The sequence below is a fragment of the Sciurus carolinensis genome, chromosome 17 (assembly GCF_902686445.1).
Source record: "Sciurus carolinensis chromosome 17, mSciCar1.2, whole genome shotgun sequence".
In the NCBI taxonomy this organism is placed as follows: domain Eukaryota; kingdom Metazoa; phylum Chordata; class Mammalia; order Rodentia; family Sciuridae; genus Sciurus; species Sciurus carolinensis.
Window position 1 is genome coordinate 35,977,946 of NC_062229.1, and position 24,469 is coordinate 36,002,414.

The following is a 24,469-nucleotide window of genomic DNA, read 5'->3' on the forward strand; positions in this document are numbered from 1 at the left end:
AAGGGTACCCATTTTGCATCAACCACTGCAAGGTAAAAATATCCTAAATTGAACTTTCATATTAAGTTAGAACTATCAGTATTTTCATGTCATTTATCACTATATGAAATTCGTACTACTTAGTTTACTTGTTTGCTGGCTTTTTACAGGAACAGGGCAGGAATCTTGCATCTTTTGTTGGTACATGACTGTAACCCCAACACCTAAAACCAAGTTCGTTGCACACTCAAAAAGTATTGATTGAAGGAATAAATGAACAAATGTCTGGAAGATAGAGGGAAGTGAGAAATGTATTAAAATCTATGGTAGCTACATATGGCACACGCCTGTAATCCCAATTACTCCGGAGACTGAGGCAAGAGGCTATCACAAGTTCGAGGTCAGCCTCAGCAATTTACCTAGGCCGTGTCTCAAACAATAAAAAGGGCTGGGGATGTAGCTTAGTGGTAGACCACTTGTCTAGCACGTGCAAGGTCCCCTTCAGCTCGATCCCCAACACCTCAAAATAAAAAAAAGAAAGAAAAGAAAAAGTCCATTGAAAGTTCTTGGTCAAGTGCCAGAATTACAAGCAATAACAAAGTTTGCGCTGGGTTAGGATGGGAGGGGGCGTGGTGAGAAGGGGCGTGGCGAGAAGGGGGCGTGTCGAGGCTGGAGTCGCAGCGGGGCGGAGTCGGCCGGAAACCAGGGGAGGAGGCCCAGGAAGTGACGCCCCTTGCTCCACTTGGGGACTTCTACTGGACCCGACCAAGTCAGACGCCACTGCCGCGGCTCCCGCGATTCTGACCCTGCGCTATGGAGAACGGAGCGGTGTACAGCCCCACCACTGAGGAGGACCCGGGCCCCGCCAGGGGCTCCCGGAGTGGCCTAGGCGCCTACTTCTCCCTGACCCGGCTCCCTTGGTATCGGCGGATCCTCAAAGGCTTGCAGCTGGTGAGTGCGCTGCCCGCGGAGGGCGAGCTCGGACTGGGGAGCGGGGTCTGGCCCGGAGGCTGTGGGTTTGGGAAGCTGCCAGGGGCCCCTCCTCAGTCGGGTCGTTCAGGAAGCAGCCCTTTGCACACCCTCAGTTCCTTCCCTCTCCACCTGGGGAAGGGGGCGTTGCCTTCTGCTTCTGCGCCGCTTTCGCCCGGCCATCGCTCATCCCCGAGTCTCCCTCCACTCTGGCCCCGAAGGCGACCTAGGGTGGCCAGCTCGTTCCGCGCGCCCAGGAAATGCGTCCTGGGCGACCCAAGTCAGCTACTTCGATGCCTTTCACTTGCCCTCTGTGGCGGCCTTCCTCTCTTCTCCCAGCTGATACTTTCCATCGCCGCCCAGTTTGCTTGGAGTTAGACTACGTAGTACTGTTTATCTTTCTCTGGCTCTTGTGGTTTTCCTGGTGCTTGATCATAGGGGTGATCATAGGGGCAGTTTAACTTTTTGAACAAAGTCTTGATACCGCGCGTGGCACTGAGATGTGTGTGTCTCCAGTAAATTTTCTCCCAGAAGTTATCCCCCCCCCCCTTTTGTACTGGGGAGTGAATCCAGGGGCTCTTTACTGCTGAACTACATCCCCAGCCATTTTTTACGTGTTCTTTTGAGACAGGGTCTCGCTAAGTTGCTGAGGCCGACCTCAGACTTGGGATCCTCCTGCCTCAGCTTCCGGAGTCTCTGGGATTACAGGCGTTTGCCTCCCTGCCCAGCTCCCAGAAGTTTCATATTGAATAGAAAATAATTATTTCTAAGGGTCAATATGTGTGTTCAAGGTAGAAAATCAAAAGTACACCGTTTTGTATGTACCCACAGCAGAACTAGCAGGTTAAGGTATGCTGTTTTTCATTGAGTTAAAGTATTTTAATCAGTTAAAATATCATAAAGCTATTATGAAAATATCAAAGCATCTTTGAAGTTTAAATTATAATTCAGTTAACACTCATATTGAACTCCTCTGTGCTGTTTCAACCATTAATGACATTATTTTTCTGCACCAGGACCATTTTGGGAAAAAATCAGAATACTTAGAATATTTATGGGATTTGTTTTATTTATTATTATTTTAAACTATTCCAAGTAAAAATAACTCGTTGATTTCCTTGGGGGAAAAAAAAAATTCTTACAACACAGATGACCAGAACTTAGATTCTTAGAACTCAGATGACCTACTTTTGTTGAATAGAAAAACAGCAGTTAGAAAACTGGCACGGGGCTGGCTGGCTCTCTCTCTCTTTTTCTTCCCCTGCCACCATCCCCCCTCCCCATTGAACTCAGGAATGCTCTACCACTTAGCTACATTCTCCAGCCTTTTTTGTTTTTTAATTTTGAAACTGGGTCTTGCTGTGTTACCTAAGCTGACCATGGACTTAAACCATTCTCTTCTTGCACTGCTTTTATAAAGAACCAAAATGAACTATCTGTAGATGATTAGGAAATCACTTGGAGACAGGTGATAATCTTGGTCTCTGGAACTCAAGATGTGTGATCCTGTTTCTCTGGCCTCCCTTTAGGTAGTCCCACAGGGCCACTTCTAAGTTCTTACTAGGTATTAGAGGCTCCTTCCTGCCACTGTTCTTTTGCATTAGGTATTCCTTCTACCCAGAAGTGCTTCCTCTTGCTCTCTCTTGTCTGCTTTCATGGGATTTTAAAATATCATCTATGCTTCTCTGCAGTTATAAATTTATGCAGAGCATAAATGTTTCTGTGTGAATAGAACTCTTAAGAAGAGAATTGATATTCATCTGAAGCATTCTTGCTGCTCAGAAGAAATAATAATAATAATAATATATAAATTTGCTGCCTGTTAAATCTTTTTCACTTGCCTTTATTTTCCCTTTCTAATCAGAAGTGGCAAAACTAAAGTAGAATTTCTCATTACCTGATTAGAGTTGAGTAAACTGTTTTTCTATATCTTCAGATTAGAACACAACTGAAGTTTTGCTGGTAGACTTTTCACTTGGATGTGAGAAGAGCAGGTCAGTTTGCCTTGAAAAAGTTGTTAGACTATTCCTGTTTGTTCTCCATCATTCATAAGGAGAAACGAGGAAAGATAAAAACTAATGTCTTTTCATGAATTCATTTATTTGTGTATGGGGAACTTGTAATGTTACAGAATACTTTCTTTAGTATGGAATTTTAAAAGTATAGTTTCATTATTGCCTTTCTCTTTGATGGTTGTCTTTTTGTTCTTTCTTTGTCTGTTTTAGTACTGTCTTATCTCTTCATAATTACAGTATATTACAGGAGTTACCCAAAAGTCCCAGAGAAGTTACAGAAGGAGTCAATGAAAACTGTCATCTAGTCTGGGGTAGTAGACTAGATGAAGTAGATGAAGGCAAAGATCTTCTTTGCCTTCACTGAAACTCTGCCTTTAGGTTGTCTTATTTTGATGATTTATTAAAAAAAAAAAAATAGAATTGCAGAACTCCAATGAAGAACAGTTCTCTGTAATGGAGAAACCCATAATCAGAAGAGGAGGTACAGTATTTTTAAAAGGAAATTTCAAAATGATGTCTGTTTATGTGTTTGGGTACATTATTCTGGACCCATAAATCATCAGATTCTCAAAGACATCATCATTCTTCTCAGGAGAGAAGGGAAGCCTTTTCTAAACTTAAAAATTAGACACTGTATACTTGGGAAATTCTTACCTTGGGTTGCTAAGATGTTGAATTTGATTACCTCTGAGGTTCTTTCCATTCTTAAGATTTCTTCAAATCTCGGAGGCTCAGTGGAGTTTTCTGTTACTGAACCAAACTTTGAAGGGCAGAGGGTGGAGCCTACATACACAGAGGAGATTAGAGATAAGAGAGCATACTTTTTTTAGCTCTTGGCATTATATAGCTGTGTTTGTCTTTCAGATATGACCTGAATTTTGTCAAAGGCTTGTCTAGAACATAGGCATCCTCTCACTGCTACACACCCATCCAGAGATAACTAAGAAATACATTGAGATATCAACGTTAGTAGTTACTAGAGTCCTAAACGTATGCATAGATTTATTCTTATACTCATATTTTATGTTGTGATTTTTTATTTTATTTTTTGAGGGTATTGTTTTTATTTTTAGGGGAGAATTGACATTTGGCAACCTACTTACTTGCTAATTAGCTGGTGCAGTGACCTAAATATGTATAATTTTCTCTCTTCAACAAGCTCCACATTGTATCTGTGGTACCAGTTGAATATCCTGATGGCTGCACAGTACTGGGATTATAGTCATTCTTCAGGCAAGCAGTTTGTTTTAGGATTCACCAGTAATTTCAGTTTATTAAATTATAAATAATGTTATTCTGTCAGTACCAAGAAGCAAATCACTCACAAGCAATTTCTTATATTGATGTTCTTTCATTATTTAAATGTGAAAATTGGTATGTACTAAATTGAAATACTGTATTTTTACTTTGAGTAAGATCCACAATGTCAGCAATTATGTCATTAAACTTTTGTAAGTAAATATTTGCTTAAGGCAAGGGAGGCCTAACCTATTTCTTTGACTGACAATATTTCTTATTTGAGCTTTATAAGGTTTTTAGTAGCATGTTTGTTAATTCATAAATTCATATGATTTTATAGATGATGTCTTATGATTAATGAAAAATATTAAAAAGTTCTTTTTAGAAAAAAATTTTAAGTAGTAGACAAAGATAAATGATAGGGACTGAGGTGGTAGCTCACTGGTAGAGTGATTATCTTGCATATGTGAAGCGTGGGTTTGAGCCTCAGCACCTCATCAAAATAAATAAAATACAGGTTTTGTATCCATCTATAATTTAAAAATTTTAAAAGATAAATGATAGAGAATTAGTGTTGAATAAAATAACAGAGTGGTAAGGAAGATTTGATGTTCAGAAAAGATGGTGAAACTGAAATGGAGATACAGGGCAGTCGTTTTCTGAATGTTTAAATCACCAGAACTGTGTTAAGACCATCTTTTAGTCACTGAAACTTCCCAAATGACCCTAGCCAAATTTTTATTTTGTGGGGTAGGTACTGGAAATTGAACCCAGGGCTACTTTACTACTGAGCTATGTATTTACCCTAGCCCTTTCTATTTTTTTATTTAGAGACAAGGTCTCCCTATATTGTTTAGGGCCTCACTAAATTGCTGAGCCTGGCCTCAAATTCGCAGTTCTCCTGCCTTAGCCTCCTGAGTTGCTGGGATTACTGTTGTGTGCCATCACACTCGGCCATTTGTTTTTAATATAAGATTTAATAGCAAAAAAAGGAAATATACAAAACTGGTGGTAGTAATTTCAAAACCCAGGTCTTACAGGGTTGGGAATGGAGCTCAGTGACAAAGCACTTGCCTCGTATGCTTGAGGCCCTGTGTTCAACCCCCAGCACTGCCAAAAACAAAAACCTGATCTTCTAGGGAAAACCTATACAAACATAATCATCATAAAATGAACTTTATAGAGTGTTTTTTTTTAGTTGTCAGTGGACCTTTATTTTATTTTTGTGCGGTGCTAGGAATTGAACCCAGTGCTCACACGTGCTAGGCAAGCACTCTACCACTGAGCCACAACCCCAGCGCTGTAGGGTGTTGGGGAGAAGTATGAAGTGAGAGCCAGGGGACCTGGGTTCCTGTCTGTGCCTGGCTAACACAGTGCTTAGCCTACCAGAAGCTTAATTTCATCTATAAACTTGAGATTGAGGGACTGCATGTTCTCTAGAGGCCCTCCCAACTCTAAAAGCTTGATAATTCCCTTAACTATATTTGTGTAAAATTTTATCATTAGAAGGAACTACATTGGGTATATTGTTGGATTCCTAGTTTTAATATTCACTAAGCTGCATGACTTCATGCTATTGGGAGCAAAACTGTTTATGAAGAAATAGTAGTTGAGCCTTTTTACATATGGGCTATGTTCATCATTAACTTCTTGTCTATATGAGTGATGTTATCTGTTTTCCAGTTCTTGACAGTTGATATTTAGTGCTGGTCATCAACCATTTCTTGAAATTATTCCTTCTCTAAACCATTACACTTTATTCTTTTTTTAATACAAAAAAAGTCCACTTATTTAAAAAAATCAACTAAGAAATATGATTAAAATAAAATAAGCCACACCCAGCCCCTCACACTCACAGGCATTATTGTTTGATTAACAGTGTGGAGGATGTTTACTTTGTAAGTTTTCCTTAGTTTTGTTTTGTTTTGAACACTTCCTGACTTGCTTATCATGTGCTAGTTGCTCTTCCTTCTTACTCTTTTCTTTCATTCCTTTTTCTTTTTTTTTTTTAATTTTGGCAGTGCTGCATTCCCTCCTACTCTTGAACTGTCAAGTTCCTTCAGGCCCCACCCAGTGCTCTGCCTCTCTTCTCTTTTAACTTACAAAACCAGGCAGGCGTTCCCTGGTTCCTGTGTGGGGGTAGTTCTTCCCTGGGGCCTTCATCTAGAAGTCCATATTCCCTTGCGTGGTCATCACACGACCTCACCCAATGCCTTCACCATTTTCCTCATCATCCCCATCCAGTTAGGTCAGTTGCCTTATTAGCCCTTTGGATCTACCATGCAAATTCTTGCATTTATGAATCTGTTCTTTTTCATTCTGTAACCTGGAATATCTTCTTCCTGTTCACAGTCTTTGTCTCTCAACCCTGGTTTGAGTCCTGCTTTTCCACTTACCTTCTGCTATTCTGAATGTTTTCCTGAGATTTCTTGGACTTTCATATAACAAGTGCTCAATTGTGTGACATAAAAAATTGTTTTATTACTTCTTATACATTGATCTTGTCACTCCACCATTTCATGTTCATGTATGTGTTGCAGTGTTGGATACATGATCCTCAAGTACAGGAGACTGAATAGTGCTATGGGTCATTATAAAGGAAGGTTAATAGTGGCAAAATAGCAATTTTTTTAAAAAGGAAGGTTAGTGGTCTCAGAAATGGAGAGGCAGGAGAGAATTTCATACTGAATACAGGTTGTGGTGCTAATTTGTTGGCCTTCGAAAACTGAAGACAGGAACTAGTAAGTGTTCAAACTTAATATTGTAGCCCTATATTCTCCTAGGGCCAGATAGAACTGCCTCTTAATAATTCTCTGAAAGTGAAGGTTAGAAAGAAAGCCTTCAGTTAATACATTTGGAATAGGACTTTTAATGACTTGAGACTGACTGTTTCAATCTCAAATTGGGTCCTGCCCCTTTCTTTTTCTTTCTTTTGGTACCAGGGATTGAACCCAGGGGTGCTTCACCACTGAGCCACACCTCCAGCCCTTTTTATTTTGATACAGGGTCTTGCTAAGTTGCTTGAGGCCTTCCTAAGTTGCTGAGACTGGCTTTGAACTTGTAATCCTCCTGCCTCAGCCTTCTGAGCCGCTGACATTACAGGGGTGTGCCACCCTGATTGGCTCCTGTCCCTTTCTTAATGGATAAGCACTGTATATCTATGCTAAAGATAAGGTCTTATTATCCTGTAGCCTGCACTGACAAGTGGTCCTGATAATCTAATTTTTATTGTAAGAATGTTTCAAAAGCAACTATTCTCGAACCTCAATTACAGTTTTAGGCTGGTATCTTCTAATAGTTAAATTTTATACACCTGAGGCATATTTTGCAAATTTCTCATAAATTCTTTTTTTTTTTTTGCGGTGCTGGGGATTGAACCCAGGGCCTTGTGCTTGCAAGGCAAGCACGCTACCAACTGAGCTATCTCCCCAGCCCTAATTCTTTTTTTTTTTTTTGTACTGGGGATTGATCGCAGGGGCACTTAACCATTGAGCCATATCCCTAACCCTTTTTTATATATATTTTTTAAATTTAGAGATAAGGCCTTGCTGAGTTGCTTAGGGCCTTGTGAAGTTCCTAAGGTTGGCTTTGAACTCATAGTCCTCCTGCCTCAGCCTCCCAGCTGCTGGGAGATTACAGGCATGTGCCACCACACACGGTTTAAACTCTTAAAACTTGGGCAAAATTTAACATAGAGGCAAGAAATAAAGCAAGTACAATATTAGACATTTAGTATGTTGTTCTATAGTCCTGTAAAAATTCATTCTATAATTAAAGGAGATTAAGGAAATAACCTTTACATGATGACCTGGGATTTGTCTTGTGTCATTTAATTTTTTTTTTTTTTTTCTTTTTGGCACTGGGGATTGAACCCAGGGATCCTTTACCACTGAGGTACCTCCTCAGCCCCTTTTCATTTTTTATATTGAGACATGGTCTCACTAGGTTGCTAAGGTCTCACTAAATTGCCAGGCTGGCCTTGAACTTGCCATCCATATGTGTAGGCATGCTACATATATGGTACTTCACGAATTCTGCCTCTGCCTCCCAAATTGCTGGGATTACAGGCATGCAACACTGTGTAGCTTCGTGTGTCACTTTATATCCTGTAGTATGATAACTGAGAATGCCTCACTTAACATTTGTTCCAAGGAGGTTATTTGGGATGTGTGATACTATTTCATGCCTTGCTAATTTGCAGTAAATTCAAGCAATGAGATCTATTTTTGTCTTCATATAAGTTCTTTTTAGTTGTGGGGATTATATAAATTTTGTATTGCCAGTAAAGGGGGAAGATCCTGTGGAGGTATACATACTAATTTAGGTTTGACTTCTTTTTCTTTTTTCTTTTCATTTTTTAATTTTAAAATAATTATACATTCACAAGAAGTTACACAAAAATTTACAGAGAGGTCCCACATACTTATTTGGGTGTACATACATGCATGTGTTTGTGTGTGTGTGGTTCTGTGCCGTTTTATCACATGTATAGCTTCTCACAGTCATCACCCTGGTTGAGATGCAAAACTGGTCATCACAGGGTTTCTTCCAAGCTATCCTGTTATAGCCATGCCTTTCCCTTGTCCTTGACCACCACTAATTTGTTCTGCCTCTCAGTAATTTTTATTGTTTAAAGAATGTTTTGTAAATGGAATCATAAAGTGTGTAACTTTTTGAGATAAGATTTTTTTTTTTTTACTTTGTATTCTCTGGAGATACATCTAGGTCATTTTGTATATTGTTTGTTCCTTTTTATTAATAATGTATATACCACAGTTTAACCATTGAAGGACATCTGGATTGGTTCTAATTTGGTGCTATTATGAATACAATTGTCATGAACATTCATGTAGTGGTTGTTGTACAAACATAAATTTTCATTTCTCTGGAATAAATGCTTAAGAGTGCAGTTGCTGAGTCATACAGTAGAATCATACTTGGTTGTTGAAGAAATGGCTAAACTGTTTTCCAGAGTGGCTGTACCATTGACTTCTTTTTAATGAAAATGTAGGGTAAGATGTTTATTATGTACTGTGAAATGTATCTGTTGGTTTTTGGTAGCAATCTTGTTACCATTAGTGTGTCTGGTTGCTTCTGCTGGCCTCACCGGAGTCAGGTGGCATTTCCCTTCAGCCTTTGACTTGGGTGAGCCTGGTCAAATGTTCACCTATGACTAATGAGTCTTTTTGATGGTTTTGACATTTAGAAACTCCCTCAGCTTCCACAAAACCCACACAAACTGCCCGAATGAACTTCTCTTTACTCTCTTCCCTCCAATTTATTAAGAGTTGGCCCCAGATATGAGCTCTGAATTCTACCTCAAGAGAACTTTTCCCTTTTTTTTTTTTTTTTTGGTGGTGTTAGGGATCGAACCCAGGGCATTATGCTTGCAAGGCAAGCACTCTACCAACTGAGCTATATCCCCAGCCCCCTCGAGAGAGCTTTTTCACTACGTTTCTTTTTCTCTTTTTGGTACTGGGGATGGAACTCAGAGGTGCTTAACCTCTGAGCCACATCTTCAGCCCTTTTTATTTTTTATTTTGAGATAGGGTCTTGCTGGGTTGCTTAGGACCTCACTGAGTTGCTGAGACTAGCTTTGAACTTTTGATCCTCCTGCCTCAGCCTCCTAAGATGCTGAGATTATAAACATGCACTGTCATGCCCAGTTTCACTACCTGTCTTCAGGCCCATCTGTCTAATTGGTTTTAAGCATTAAAATATGCCCAGTGTGCTCCCATCTTGAATCCCCTTCCTTTAACTTCATCCATTACATTCCTTTCTGGCCACTCTTTCCCAACCACACTTGTCGACTGATGTCTCTATTCTACTGTCTTGTCTTCCCTTTACTTCTCAATGTACCATGCTGTAATCTAGCTTCTCTGTTTGGCTAGACTTCCTAACTGGAATATCCTTGCTGATGTCACCAGCAGCCTTTTGGTACTTATTTTAATGAAGATATTTCAGTGTTGTTCTCTCTTGGCCTCTACATAGCTTTTAGTATTCATGTTGCTGTGTGTGGAAATACTTTTTTTCTTGTCTGCTGTCTCTTGGTCTGTTGCTCCTAGTTCTTGTTGGGGCTCTCCCCTTTGCAAATCTGTTAAATCTTGATTCCTCAGGATTCTGCATAAGGCCATCTTCCCTCATTCTGGGTAATCTCATCCTTTTCACTCTGCTGCCTCCCACATCTTTATCTGTATCTGGACCCCTCCTCTGAGTTCCAGACCCATATGTCCATTTGCTTCCTAACTATACCTCCACCTAACTCTTTTACAGGTTTCCCCAGTCACAGCACATTTTAAATGGAATTGTCTCCCCAGCACCTTTGCCTCTTAAAAAGAAAAACCCTGATTCTGCAGGGAGGTATCAGTGTGTTAATACCACAAGTCCAACAGTGGGAGTGCCATTATAATCCATATGCATTTAATTGAGTTGCTGGATCAATCAGAGTTACCCATTCTCCATTCACTGTGCTAGGCATCCTGACCCCACGATTGTCACCCACAGCCTTGGGGAATAAATGTGCCTTTTTGTTGTTGTTGTTGGTCCGGGAATTGGACCCAGAGGTGCTTAACCACTGAGCCATATCCCCTGCCCTTTTTTATACTTTTATTTAGAGACAGGGTCTTGCTGAGTTCCTAAGTGCCTTGCTAATCTGCTGAGACTAGCTTTGAACTTGCGATCCTCCTGCCTCAGCCTCCCAAATTGCTGGGATTACAGAAAAAGATGCATTTTAATTTTAACTAAAAATAAAGTGTTTAAGGTACATATGTATCATCTTGTGTCCCACTTTATTTGTACTCAGCTTGTCTGATAAGGGCTTCTGTTGCATCCCTCAGTGATTAGCCACTCTTCTCCATTACTGCTACCTTTTGGATTTCCTACTTCAGCTTCCCAGCTGGATGTCTGCTCCAGGTTTTGCACTAGCTCCAGTCCCTTCTCCATATCGGAGCTAGCAAGAACCACTAAAAATACAAACTTGATCATTTCACCCTTTTGCCATAGCCCCTCTAAAATCCAGATCCCTTGAACTACTTGATAAGAACACTTAGATCTGGCCTCTGCTTAACCTCTCTAGTCTCATAATTTTTGTGCTGTCATTTCCTTCCCTCACACTACACTTTAGTCATGTAGATAGGCCTTCGCAGTTCATTTGGGGGAGGTGAGATATGTGTGTGTGTTTGGGAGGGGCACCATGTCTTCTCATCTCTGTGTCTTTATGTACTGCTCCTCTGCCAGGAACTTCAGTCTCTTTTACCCAGAATTGACCTTATTTTTCCTTGAAGCTCTTCCTGTGTGCCTTTAAAAAACAACACTCTTATTTCCTTGTTCTAACATTAAGCTCCTGGTAGTTATTTGCCAGTATTCCCTTTAAGGCAAGTAGCCTGTGAGTTCTGAATAGATGAGGTTCATTCACTAATCTTGTTTACCATAGTCTCTATAAACACTTGAGTAAACAGATGGCATTTTTTGAATAACCGTGGGTTCTCTGAAAAACAAGTAGAATGTTTTGCTTTTTTTGTAGTTGCTGTCTCTGCTGGCCTTCATCTGTGAAGAAGTTGTCTCACAATGTACATTGTGTGGAGGACTTTACTTTTTTGAATTTGTAAGCTGCAGTGCCTTCCTTCTGAGTCTCCTTCTGCTGATTGTGTATTGTACTCCAGTGTATGACAGAGTTGATGCCATAAAAGTAAAATCATCGGTAAGTGAGACAAAATAAAGCCCTGTATTAAGAGCTTAGCTGTTTTGATCTTAGGTGCTTTTATCGTTCAAAGTAGTAATGCTTTTAAAACTCAGCACCATGAAAAGACACTACGCATTATTCCAACCCTCTGCCTCTAAGCAACTAAATTTTTCCTGCCAAGGGAATGTTATGGAAAGTAGAATTAGAATGACAATGACAAACATTGCCAGTATTTTATAGTTATTGGTGGTTTATTCTAATTCACAGTAGACATTTTTTTTTTTTTTTTTTTTTTTTTTTGCGGTACCAGAGATTGAACCCAGGGACTGTTAACCACTTAGCCACATCCCCAGCCCTTTTTATAATTTTTGTTTTGACTCAGGGTCTAAGTTGCTTAGAGCCTCGTTAAGTTACTGAGGCTGGCTTTGAAATATTGATCCCCCTGCCTTAGCCTCTGGAATTGCTAGGATTGCAGGCATATGCCGCCATATCTGGCAGACTTTTTTTTTTAAATGTGATTTTGTCACTCTTTGTTTTCCACATTTTAGAGTGTCACTCATTTGTGTACAAGTATGAATTGTGTGCCTATTATGTTCCAGACATATGCTAAACATTGGAGATAGAATAATAAGTTAATTTAAGATATTTCTTGGGCTTTTAAATAAAGTAACATATAAGCCTGTTTATATTTTGCTTTCATTTTATTATGAAGAAAATTGAAAGTGAGTTTAAGAATGAGTTTGTTAGCTGGATGTGGTGGCACATGCCTGTAATCCAAGTGATTTGGAAGGCTGAGGTAGGAGCTTCACAGCTTTGAGGCCAGCTTGGGCAACTTAGACCTTGTCTCTACATGTGGGGTATAGCTCAATGGTAGAGTACCCCTGAGTTTAATCCTAGTACCATGGGGGGGGGGTGAATTTATTGATTCATAATTCAGAAATTTACCTTACAATAAAATTATAGTGGGAAAGTCTTATTTTCACAAAATTGGAGGTGCTTAACTTTCTAGACAGTTTGCTGATCCTTTGTTTTTATTTGAGTATAGTTTGGATTTGTGGGATGACAGATGAAATAGTTCACTGAATTTAAGAAGTCAGTACTGAATTTCAGAAGGAAATCGTTGATTAGTTTATTTCTTCAGTATGTTTGGGTTTGTGAAAAATTGTGCATGTCAAGGATCAATATATAAAAGAATATACATCTCTGAGGGTAAAGATAAAAATTATGGTATATTTTTAATTATTAAGACCAAGTAGTAACAGTGCAAAAAGAAAGCAACAAAATTCTATTGTTTTAAGTTAATGAGAAGAAAGCACAGGTCATGTATTGATTATTTACCTAAGATATTTACTTACTTTTGTTTTTTTTTTTCCTTTTTCTGTTTTGTAGGGTTGGAGTTTTATATACCCTTTATACAAAGAAATTTTATGCTTTAGGAATCCATTACCTTTTAAAAATACTTTAAGTTAAAAAATTAGAAAAAGTTGATGTCAATTAACTATAACTTCAAATCAAATTCATCAAATATTTGATTAGCACATACTTATAGTTCTTGGTATGACCATTATATGACTGTTCTACAATCTTGGCTGATAATAGCTGCTATCATATATTATGTGTCAGGCACTCTTTGTGTCATATTAGAATCCTTCTATTTTATGCTTCATTTTTGTTTTATGCTTCATATTTAGGTTCAGAATGGTTAAGTAACTTGTCTAAAGTTTGCACAGCTAGAGTGAAGTGAACAGATTTGAACTCAGGGAAAGCCCTCATTCTGTACCTTCTATCATGTGATCTAGGCAGAACCCTATTAGAACCAAGGTCTTGGGGGCTGGGGAGATAGCTCAGTCGGTAGAGTGCTTGCCTTGTAAGCACAAGGCCCTGGGTTCGATCCCCAGCACCCAAAAAAAAAAAAAAAAAAGAACCAAGGTCTTGATAACTTTAGGCCTGTCTTGGCAAATGCCATCACTGCAGGAATCTCTGTATAACAATGGCAACAGAACCATTTTTAAATGAAATACATATTAAGAAAAGTTTCAGAAAATACCTTAGAATTTTTGTTTATTATATTCAATATAATTAATTATATTCTTATAATTAAGAATTTCCTTTGAAATTTCTTCCTTTTCACAGAAAAGTATGCCTTGAGATTTGTACAAGGGAAAGGTTCTCAGGTATCTCCCCTGATTGATTTGTAGTTTGTGTGGATTTTTATTTTAAACATTAAAAGTTGAAATTATTTTTGTATTTTTTATGTAATATCTCAACAGCAAAGTTATTACTAGCCACAAAAACATTTTTATAAATGTTTAATTTTTACTTTAAAGCTGCATCTCTGGTTGAAGTTCATTGATCTTTTTAACTAGAAACAACAGTTTAGTATAATTACAAATGTAAAATATTTGTGACATCAAACTTGAGCATTTAAAAAGTTTTGGGTAAATACTTATTTTAAAATACTTTTAAAAAGAAAAATAAATTAGTCATTTCATCCTACAGTGGCCTTTTAAATTATTTTGCGGTATTTCTTGAATTTTGTTTCTATTCATAGGTGATATTTAAAATTTTAAGTGGGCTGGGGAGATAGCTCAGTTGGTAGAGTGCTTGCCTTGCAAGCACAAGGCCCTGGGTTCAATCCCCAGCACCACAAAAAAAAAATAAATAAAATAAAAAAAATAAAATTTTAAGTATTTGTAATCATACAGCATATATTTCACTTTTATCTAATATCATAAGGATTTCTTATTCTCGTTGTTTAAAATCACTTTTTACTGTCTGCACATTTATGTACTTAAATTTTAAGTATTTTTTCATGTGGGGAATGTTTTCTATTTAGATAAAATGTTATGAGTGTGTGTTGGTAGTGGTGTCTAGGGAGGAACAGTCATTTTTTTGAAGAGAACTTTTTTTACTGCATGCTATTAGGAGTTAGATTCTATTATGAGTAATAATAGCCAGCCAGACGCAGTGGCGCATGTCTGTAATCCCAGCTGCTTAGGAGGCTGAGGCAGAAGAATCGCAAGTTCAAAGCTAGCCTCGGCAATGGTGATGCACTAAGCAACTCCGGGAGACCCTGTCTCTAAATAAATTACAAAATAGGGCTGGGGCTGTAGCTCAGTGATAGAGTACCCCTGGGTTCAGTCCCCAGTACCAAAAAAATAAAAATAATAATGATAATAATAATAACAGCCAACATTTATGGAACATTTGCTATGTGCCTGGCACTGATCTAAGCACCTTCTGTGGATTAACTCTAATCTATAGAATCATGTTATGAAGAAGAAATTGTTAGTATCCCCATTTTGCAGATGAAGAAATTGGAGGCATAGAGATATTAAGTAACTAGTTCAAAGTCACACAAGTACAAAGTGATATGACTGGGATTTGAACTCAAGTAATATGACTTTAGGAGCTATTTTTACTGTGCACTACTATATTCTATCTCAAGATGATTGGCTTGTTCAAATACCTCCTTGAGCATACTCCTCATATTAGTAAATAGAATTTTATATTTATATGTAACAGATTTGAAATAACACCTCTTTTAGAAATAGAGAAAACCTGTTAAATTTTTTAATAAATGTTAAGTGAATGCCATTATAGGAATTCTGAGAGTTTTATTGATACTAGGTTTAATGGAAGTTGCAGTTTAGAAAACTCAAAAAAGTGACAGGCTTAAAGCCTTTGGAGTGACTCTCATTTGACCAGTTTTCCTCTCTGAATCAGTTGTGTATGTCAAGCACCATTGCAGTTGGCTATGAGAGCCTTCTTACAAAGTGCCAAAGAGAGCACTTGGAAACCCAGAAGCACCTCATGGTTCTAAGCTGTGTTATGGGAGATATGGAAGCTTTTAGGTAGGAGATAAGCTCATCATACACACTTCTTTTGGATTACCCACTTGGGGCAGTTAGGGTAATATGTTATTCCAAAAAGCTCCAGTGTCTATAAACACTATTGACATGACATAAGCTAATTAATGATAGGTGGTTCTTTTGATTTATCTCTTTCCCAGAGTGTTATGGAAGAACTCTGAGAGACACCATTCTAGCATAGAATACTTCGAAAGTTTTTTTTGTTGTTGTCGTTTTTGGCTGGAAATAAGATGAAATTGCAATAAATTCTTTGGTTGCAATAATTTTAATATGGCCCACAGAAAAAGAGGACACACACATGCACATGGCCTTTTGGGGGACTTTCTATTTAAAGATTATCTTGTACTCTAGCAATATGCCCAGGCCAAAGTGTGGGTGGTGTTTTGAATACCAGGCTTATTGGAAAGTACAATGGGGTATGACAAGAAAAAGGTAAGTCATTCAGGTTTTTTTAAATTAAAAATTAGAAACTTTGTTTTCATGACTCTAACTATATTGTCTTCCTTATTTATGCATAGGATTTTTACATTACATTGGGAACAGGATGTGTATTTTTGTTGGCCTCTATCATTTTTGTTTCCACCCATGACAGAACCTCAGCTGAAATTGCTGCAATTGTAAGTACTTAGTATTTTCTACTTTGCTTATTTTTGTTCCATTAAAAATGTAGAATTTGGAAAATACTTGACAGGTTTTATAATATATGAGAGTAATTTGTCCTCTATTTTTAACGTAATTTTGAATGGAAGATCTAAAAGTAAATAAATATGATAGCCCTAAAAACTTAGAACCTATCTAGAATTCGACTGAGTCTTGTTAAAAAAAAAAAATCCATCACTCCACATATGAATATGTTATGCTAATGGAAGTGGTAAAATTGACTTTATCATCTTTTACTTCACTTTTCTGTTCATCAAAAGTATTGCAGTGAATTAGGGGGCTAAGGTAGGAGGATTGCAAGTCTGAGGCAAGCCTTGACAACTTGGACCCTGCTTCAAAATACAAAGTAAAAAAGGACCGCGGGTTGTAGCTCACTGGTAGAGTGCTCCTGGGTTAAATCCCAAGTATCACAAAAAATAAATTAAAATTTAAAAAGTATAACTAGGGTCCAGATGTTGTTCTAGGTGTAGAAAATACACAGGAGAAATGATTCAAAACTTCAGCCTAATAAAGGAGCTAGAAAAGGAAACAAATTGTGATGGAATATGTTAAATGAACCAATAGAAGTTTGTCTGGACAGTCGTCTTCTGTGGGCTATGCCTATCCTTAAAATTTTAGCAAGACTCTCTAAGAAGTACTAGTTAAGAACAGTTTTTGAGGAAATCAGTTACCAGGATTTTAACCTTCATATTATAATTTTTCTTAAAACTAATGTGTGTAAGAATTCATGTCTGGAGGAGACTAGCCGGTTCTTTCCTACCTTCCCTTTCACAGTTATGACCCCCACCCCAAAAGAAAAGTGTACTTGTCCCCAGTGTTACTGTGGTGCATTGCCCTGAGTTGTAAAACAAAGCAAAAACCTTTTGAGTTTAACAAAGGGACAATTGAAAATAAAGATCCAGTGTTTTTTTTGGTACAGGGTGCCCAACCACTGAGCCACTCCCCAACCCTTTTATATATTTGATTTTGAGACAGGATCTGTCTCACTGAATTGCTTAGGGCTTCACCAAGTTGCTGAGGTGGCTTTGAACTCGATCCTCCTGCCTCAGCCTCCTGAGCTGCTGGGATTATAGGCATGTGCCACTACTCCTGGCAAGATCCAATTTTTATCTGAAATCATTGGGGCTAGATTTTTTTTAAGAATTCAGGATATTCTGAATTTCAGAAAGGTAATACTCTGCCTGAACTATGTTATATAATACCTTTAGAGGGCCTGCCTGGTGCTGCACTCTGTAATCCAACATTAGTATTTCTGAAGCAAAATATGAATATTTATAATAAAAGGAATAAGTAAGACTGTGAATAATCTTACTTTGTGTCAATTTTGAGTCAAGTGAATCGTGAGAAACTGAGTTTTTATAGCTTTTGGGATTTCAGAATTGCAAATCAAGGATCATGGACCTGGACTGGTATCGGTGTTGTACATATGAACAGGATAACACATCTTCTTGCAAGTCTACTAGTTTCCAATTATTACTTTGTTTTTATGAAATTGAAGTTGTAATTAGTAGTTGTCAGCTAATAGGTCATTAAAACCACTTTTTATGACAGAATAGTGGAAAAGGATTTCAAAGAATTGCATGGCTATATCTACTATTCATGTGACCACAATTTCTTAGCTCTTTACACATGTAAAAACAAAACAGATAAAATTGTTGCTGAACCTTGACTCATTCTAGCAAGAATAATATTTATCCAAGGATACACAAACCGTTTGGAGAGAGAAATCAAAGTGTTGGGGCTGGGGCTGTAGCTCAGTGGTAGAGCATTTGCATAGCATGTGTGAGGCACTGGGTTTGATCCTTAGCACCACATAAAAATAAACAAATAAAATAAAGACATTCTGCCATATACAACTACAAAAAATTTTTCTAATAAAAAAAAGGGTCTTATGGTTAATTTAAGTTTGTATACATATTGTTATTGCAGAGAAATGTGATAGGGTGATCAATAAAATACTTATAAGTATAAAAATATATTACCATAAAATTTTGTAGGGTAAGTGAAATGAAGTTGAGGAAATCTTGAGTTCTAAGGAAGAATAAAAAAAATATGGCACAAAATCTCCAGCTATTAAAAAAAGAGTTTATTTTTTATTTAGATAATGTGTTAGAGTATTGCAGTATTTAGATTTTACTGGACATATTTAATAGTGACTTGTAGTTTAAAAAGCCAATATTTATAGTAAACTGAACCCAGGGGTGCTTTACCACTGCGCTACATTCGTAGCTCTTTTTGATTTCTTTTGACATGGGGGCAGTTACTGAAGCTGGCCTCAAACTTGTGATTCTCCTGCCTCAACTTCCTGAGTCACTGAGATTACAGGCATGCATGACCACGCCTAGCCCTTTTGCAACTATTTAAGTTACAAATAATTTTAGACTTAGTGAGGGAGTCCATTAAAAATAAAATAGGAAACTATGAGAGCGAAGGAGCCTGAAGATCACTAGTCTGGATTGTATAATATAGAGGGCCCTGTGTGGATTGGAGCTCTTGAGGTGGTCAGAGACAGTTTGACAGACAAGGTGACATCTTTTCTGCATTTGAAGTATTCAGTAAGTTTGCTAAGCAAATAAGGGGAATAGATGTTATCAAATCAAAATAAAGACTTCAGGATGAGAAATACTTGGGTTGATAAATAAATTTTTTTCTTTTGGTACTGGAAGTTAAATATAGGGGTGCTTAACCACTGAGCCATTCCCCAGCCCTTTTTATTTTTTATTTTGAGACAGGATCTTGCTAAGTTGTTTTGGGCCTTGGTAAGTTGTTGAGACTGGCCTTAAATCCATGATTCTCCTGCCTCAGCCTCCTGAGTTGCTGGGATTATAGGCATGTGCCACCATGCCTGGCTTTGATAAATAAGTTTAAGTTGAATATGTTGGCTACATCCATGTAAATATGGTCAAATGAGACAGAATGTATATTCTTAAGGGTGGAGAGGGGTTGAGGAAGGTGAGGGTCAAGAGACAGCAACAGATAGTTAACAGAGTGTTAAAAATTATGGAAGTGTAGTGTTAGAGTAGGAGGAGACTTTAACCGTCACCCAGTGCTATTTTCTCTTTTGCAGAGCACTTCTTGGCCTGTTTCCATAAGGGTTTTGCTAGGGAAGAAGCGAAATTTGAGCGTGGTCTGCCTCTTGAGAGAATTCTCAGAATGTTTGATCATATGTTAGAAGAGTACAATGAGGAAGTGATTTAAGGAAGAGGAAGTAGGTAGTGGCGTCATGTGTTGCTGTGGCAATTAACTGGAAGTTGTATTTTAGATAGTTTAATCTCATATCTTCAAAATGAAATTTGTTTTAATATTAATAACTTTATCCATTTTTACCTAGGTTGAGTTGCCTGTTCACATATATTCCTTATGAATGTGGGTCGGTCTAAACACTGTTAATAATCCTCTGTTTTGTAACATTTCATGGGATTCTATTTTTCCTCTGCTAACCTTAGTTTCATAGATTGTTGCTCCACACATTATACATACACATATAAGACATGCATTTGTATTTTGTAGGACTTGAATTAATAGCTGTTATTCTGGAAATTCTTTTGTAACTTCTTTCCCTTTTTTTTTTTGGTACTAGGGATTGAGTCCAAGGGTGCTCAACCACAGAGCCACATCCCCACCCCTTTTTATATTTTATTTATAGACAGGGTCTTGCTGAGTTAGGGCCTCGCTAAATTGCTGGTACTGGCTTTGAACTCGTGATCCTCTTGCCTCAGCCTCCCAAGCCACTGGGATTACAGGCATGCACCACCAAGCTTCTTTCCATTTTTTGGTAGCTTTAAAAAGTCTTTTATCATTAAAAAATAGGTATAAGATAAAATTGATAAATCATCTTGCTTGTATGAAGCACTCTCAGAATCAGGTGGAAAAAATGTGAAATTATATTCCACAATTCCTTATTATAATAACCTTTCCCCCTTTTTTTCTCCTCAGGTGTTTGGATTTTTAGCAAGTTTTATGTTCCTGTTTGACTTTGTCGCTATGCTTTTTGAAAAGCGACAGGAGTCCCAACTGAGAAAACCTGAGAATACCACTCGAGCGGAAGCCCTCACTGAACCCCTTAATGCTTAAAGACTCTGGGGAGCAGGCGTTATACAAGATGGTGACACAGTTGTGATGCCTGAGCTCTGGCAGAAGTCCTGTAGAATTTGTGTAATTGCTTAAACCACTTCATTGGAGAGCCAGGGGAATGGCGGGAAGGCAGGTTTATCAATACTAGGCTGAGTGTCATTCACCACAAATTAGGGCAGAGGGTTTTTATTTTTAATTGTCAAAAAAAAAAAAAAACTTGTGTTATGGCATTTGTCTTTTTTTTTTTTTTTTTTTTTTTTTGAGGAGGACAGTTGTTTAGATCACACAGCTCAACTGATGATAAGTGATTCTGTCATTCTGTTACCGGGCATTCTCTTTATTAGGCTTAGCTTCCAGTATGCTTTCTAGCTGTATAAACAGCATGATTATATTCATTCATTTAGAAATTGTTTCATTTTTAAATTAATTTGCTTAGCTATTTGCATTTTTATTAGATTATGTTCTGTTAATGGAAATTTAATGTATATTTTAAGAGACCAATATTTAAAACGTTGGTCTAGGTTTTTTGCTTACTATATAATACTTGGCTTTACTGTATCTCACTCAGCCTTAAAATTATATGGTAACATTTTAGGATAATTATTAACTCTTTCTGATACCTTTGTATAGCTTAATGTAAAGTGTCTGGGAGCTGTTGGTATTTTATGTATAAAAGCAGCAGCAACCTCATGTTTAATAACTGCACTTTGATTGTTGAGATCAGGTTTTGAAAAATGATTGTTATATAACACATAGAAAAATGGAAGAAACTGATATTATACCTAAGGACCAAAGAAAAGTAGATTTTTTTTTTAGTACAGCAATTATAAAAATAGGCTTCAACCACTTACATGTATGTGAGGAGATGAGTTCATACCATGAGTTAAAAAAAGGTCTGTTACCCTATTGGCATGTGATCATTTCTACTTGTTGCAACTCTGTGGGTCCTTTTTAGTTCTCTTTGAGCAAGTCTTCTTTTTAAAACCTCAGCCTTTGATTTTTCATCTGTTTGAGATGCTTCCTTTTCTGTCTTATCAGAATGGTCCACAGTGCTGCTTCATCATCCGACAGAGGTGGGCCTCTGACTCTTCCTTGTTAGTTTTCTGTAGGTGGCCCTTTTAGATGTGAAAAGTGTGTAGCAGGAGCCTTAGGGTCCTGTTCCCATGTGGGCATTGCTCTAGCTTCTTTTAGGAGGAGGCATCTTAAGAAAGCGGATTTCCAGGAACCTGGTCCAGATAAATACTGTCAGTGATGTAAGGGAGTAGTCAAACTATTCTCAAGAGACTTCAGTTCTGATAATTTGGAAGAATTGTCTGTTGCTGACTATCTAATAGTCACACAGACAGGGCACTTGATAGGACCTTTCTGCCCAAGTCATACAGACTAGACTTTTTTTGTTCTCCTAGAGTTTTGACCAAAGAGACTCCAGTGTTAAGATCATGAACCCAGAAGTCACATCCTTCTGTATTTTGGTGGAGTTTTTCTGGGCTCGGTTTTCTATCTGCAGCAGTGGAATCATGTTTCCAGTGATACAGTTAGTGGTCACATTCTTTTTAGTTTCTCAACTGCCATTTGCATGTTGTAGATGGGTTTTAATTGCTTGCACATGGTCATTGTGGTTCTCAAAAATTGGTCCGACTGGGCAGACATAACTTCTGCTCCGTGTTACAGGCTCGGTCCCTTTTATTCATTTGTATCATACTTTAGATGCTAGTGTTAATGATGGTGTCACTACAGCCTACTTGAGAGATAATGAAATCAATCATGGATTCTGTTTTTATCAGGCTTATCATCTAAAAAAGGAGAAATAAAAGGTCCAAGAATAAAGACCGATTCAAAGATAAAAAAATTATGGTAGGCAGTTGTAGAATTTCAGATCATACTGTGTACTCTTGTCATTTTAAATGTCATCTACACCCATATAGAATTCACAGCAAATTGTCTGGGCTACCTCAGGGTCTCCACCTCTGTTAGTCATCTTTCTATTTTATAACAAAATTCCTGAGAAAATAAAAAGAAGACAGGGTTCTTTTGGGATTACAGTTTTGGAGGTTTCCGTCACCATGGTCAGTGGACCTTGTTGCTTTCGTGTCTCCGGTGAGGCAGAACATCACGGTGAGAAACGTGTGGCAGAACAAGCTGCTCCGCTCATGGCAGCTGGGAAGCAAAAAGGGAAAAAGAGCCGAAAAGACAGAAGGCCTAGAGCCCCCTTCACGGCACACGCCGTCTCCTAAACTCTCTTATTAGGTCCAACCTCTTAAAATTTCCACCACCTGTTAAATAGTGCCATTCTGGAGAACAAGCCAGCAATGCACGGGCCTTTGGGGGACATTCCAGGTGTGAATTATGGCACCAGCCACGCTTTGGGCTTAGTTAGAATTGACAGACGTATTCCCAGCTGGCTTCACACATTCAGCATGTTGGGATGGAACACAAGCTCTGCTTATTCTGAGGTTTTACCTCCGCTGTTTCATTGGTGCTGAAGTGGGCTCTTAGTTGGCCACTTAATCTTTTTTCTATTTCAGAAAGATAATTTGTTCACTTGTAATTGTGGCTACTCTTAGAATCTTCTTTCACATTATTTTCTCATGTGATCCATTTTTGGTTAGCTTCTCTCTCCTGGAAAGAAACAGGAGTAAAAAGATCATGGTAGTAAATAAGTTCAAGGAGAATTTGGGACCAGAAACTGCTGTTATGTACAGAAAAGGGCAACCTCAGTAAATTCAAAATTAAAATAATTTTATATTAACAGCTATGGTAAATTTAATTTGTTGTATTTTATACAAACTGTTTAAAATGGTTTTTAAGAATTATAAGGGAAATGTACTTACAATACAAAAATTTGGTAATTATTAAACTTAAATTATGCTTTATGTAGGGATTGGGAAATGTATTTTTACATCGTTGATAGCCAATCATTTTTGTATTTGTCAATGTAAACCCTGTGGATCTTTTTTATCTCTCTTAATGTCAAATTTTATAGTCTCCTTTTAAAATAAATCCATTTAATTAAAATGTTCACACCTTTGTAGTTGTTTATTATGGAAGCATGATAGTTTGATGAAAGGTTTCTCCATAGTTGTGGGAGTTGACTCAAACCTTGTTACTAGAATAGTAGATCGTGTGGTATATCCAGGTGCAAGAGGTGAGGCTAGGAAAGAAGCCAATCCATTTCCTATACATGAATTGTCCCTCTTGTTGAAAAGTTAAAATACACACTTAAACATTTTTAGGGAGCCATATATGAAAAGTCATAAAATAGTGTCATAGACTAAGTGCCTTTAAAGAAGCAAATTTGGTCTCTATCACATTTCTAGATGTGGCTAACAATGCTTAAAAAAAATAGGCATATTCTGTTTGTGACTGTTTCACAGTTGGGAAAATAGGGTGGTTCTGGTAAATCTACAGCTATTTGTGTAGTTTGCAAAATTCCTGCCTCCGGTCTGTATGAGAATAACAAGGTCTTTATAGTTATCAAGAGCTCACTGGAATTCATACATTCTTCAAAATTTTTTGTTTGGTTTTGATAAAGAGCATTTTATCAATATGCAATAAGCTGCAAGGAGTGGAAAACCTAATTAAATGTTTCTTAAATGGTAAGGAAAACTTAACTTCGTGAGAAGGTAGGAAGATCACTTGAGCACAGGCATTTGAGACCAGCCTTGTTAATTCCCTGTTTGAGTTGTGTCATCATGCAGGTTCTTCCCATGTTTTTCTGACCATCCATCTTGTGCTGGGAGTTTTGTCCTTAAAGTTGAGCTTTTTTTGTGTGTGTGTGTGTGGTGGTGGAGGAGAGCTGTGCTGGGGTTGAACTCAGAGCTTTGTACTATCTAAGTAAGTGTTCTGTTACTGAGCTACATTCCCCTGCCACCCATCTAATTTAATTTTGAGACAGGGTCTTGCTAAATTGACCAGGCTGGCCTTGAGATCTGTACTCCCTAGTTGCTGGGAGTACAGGCCTGGCTCAGGGTTGAGCCTTT

At 37.9% G+C, this 24,469-nt stretch overlaps 1 protein-coding gene across 1 annotated transcript; it reads left to right on the forward strand.

Moving 5' to 3' along the window:
* Positions 1-703: 703 nt before the first annotated feature.
* On the forward strand, positions 704-22,869 carry Cmtm6 (CKLF like MARVEL transmembrane domain containing 6). Its single transcript, XM_047532264.1, has 4 exons — positions 704-930; positions 11,725-11,901; positions 16,274-16,372; positions 20,352-22,869. Exons 1-4 carry the CDS (start codon positions 793-795, stop codon positions 20,487-20,489), a joined length of 552 nt encoding a protein of 183 aa, XP_047388220.1. The 5' UTR covers positions 704-792; the 3' UTR covers positions 20,490-22,869.
* Positions 22,870-24,469: the final 1,600 nt, after the last annotated feature.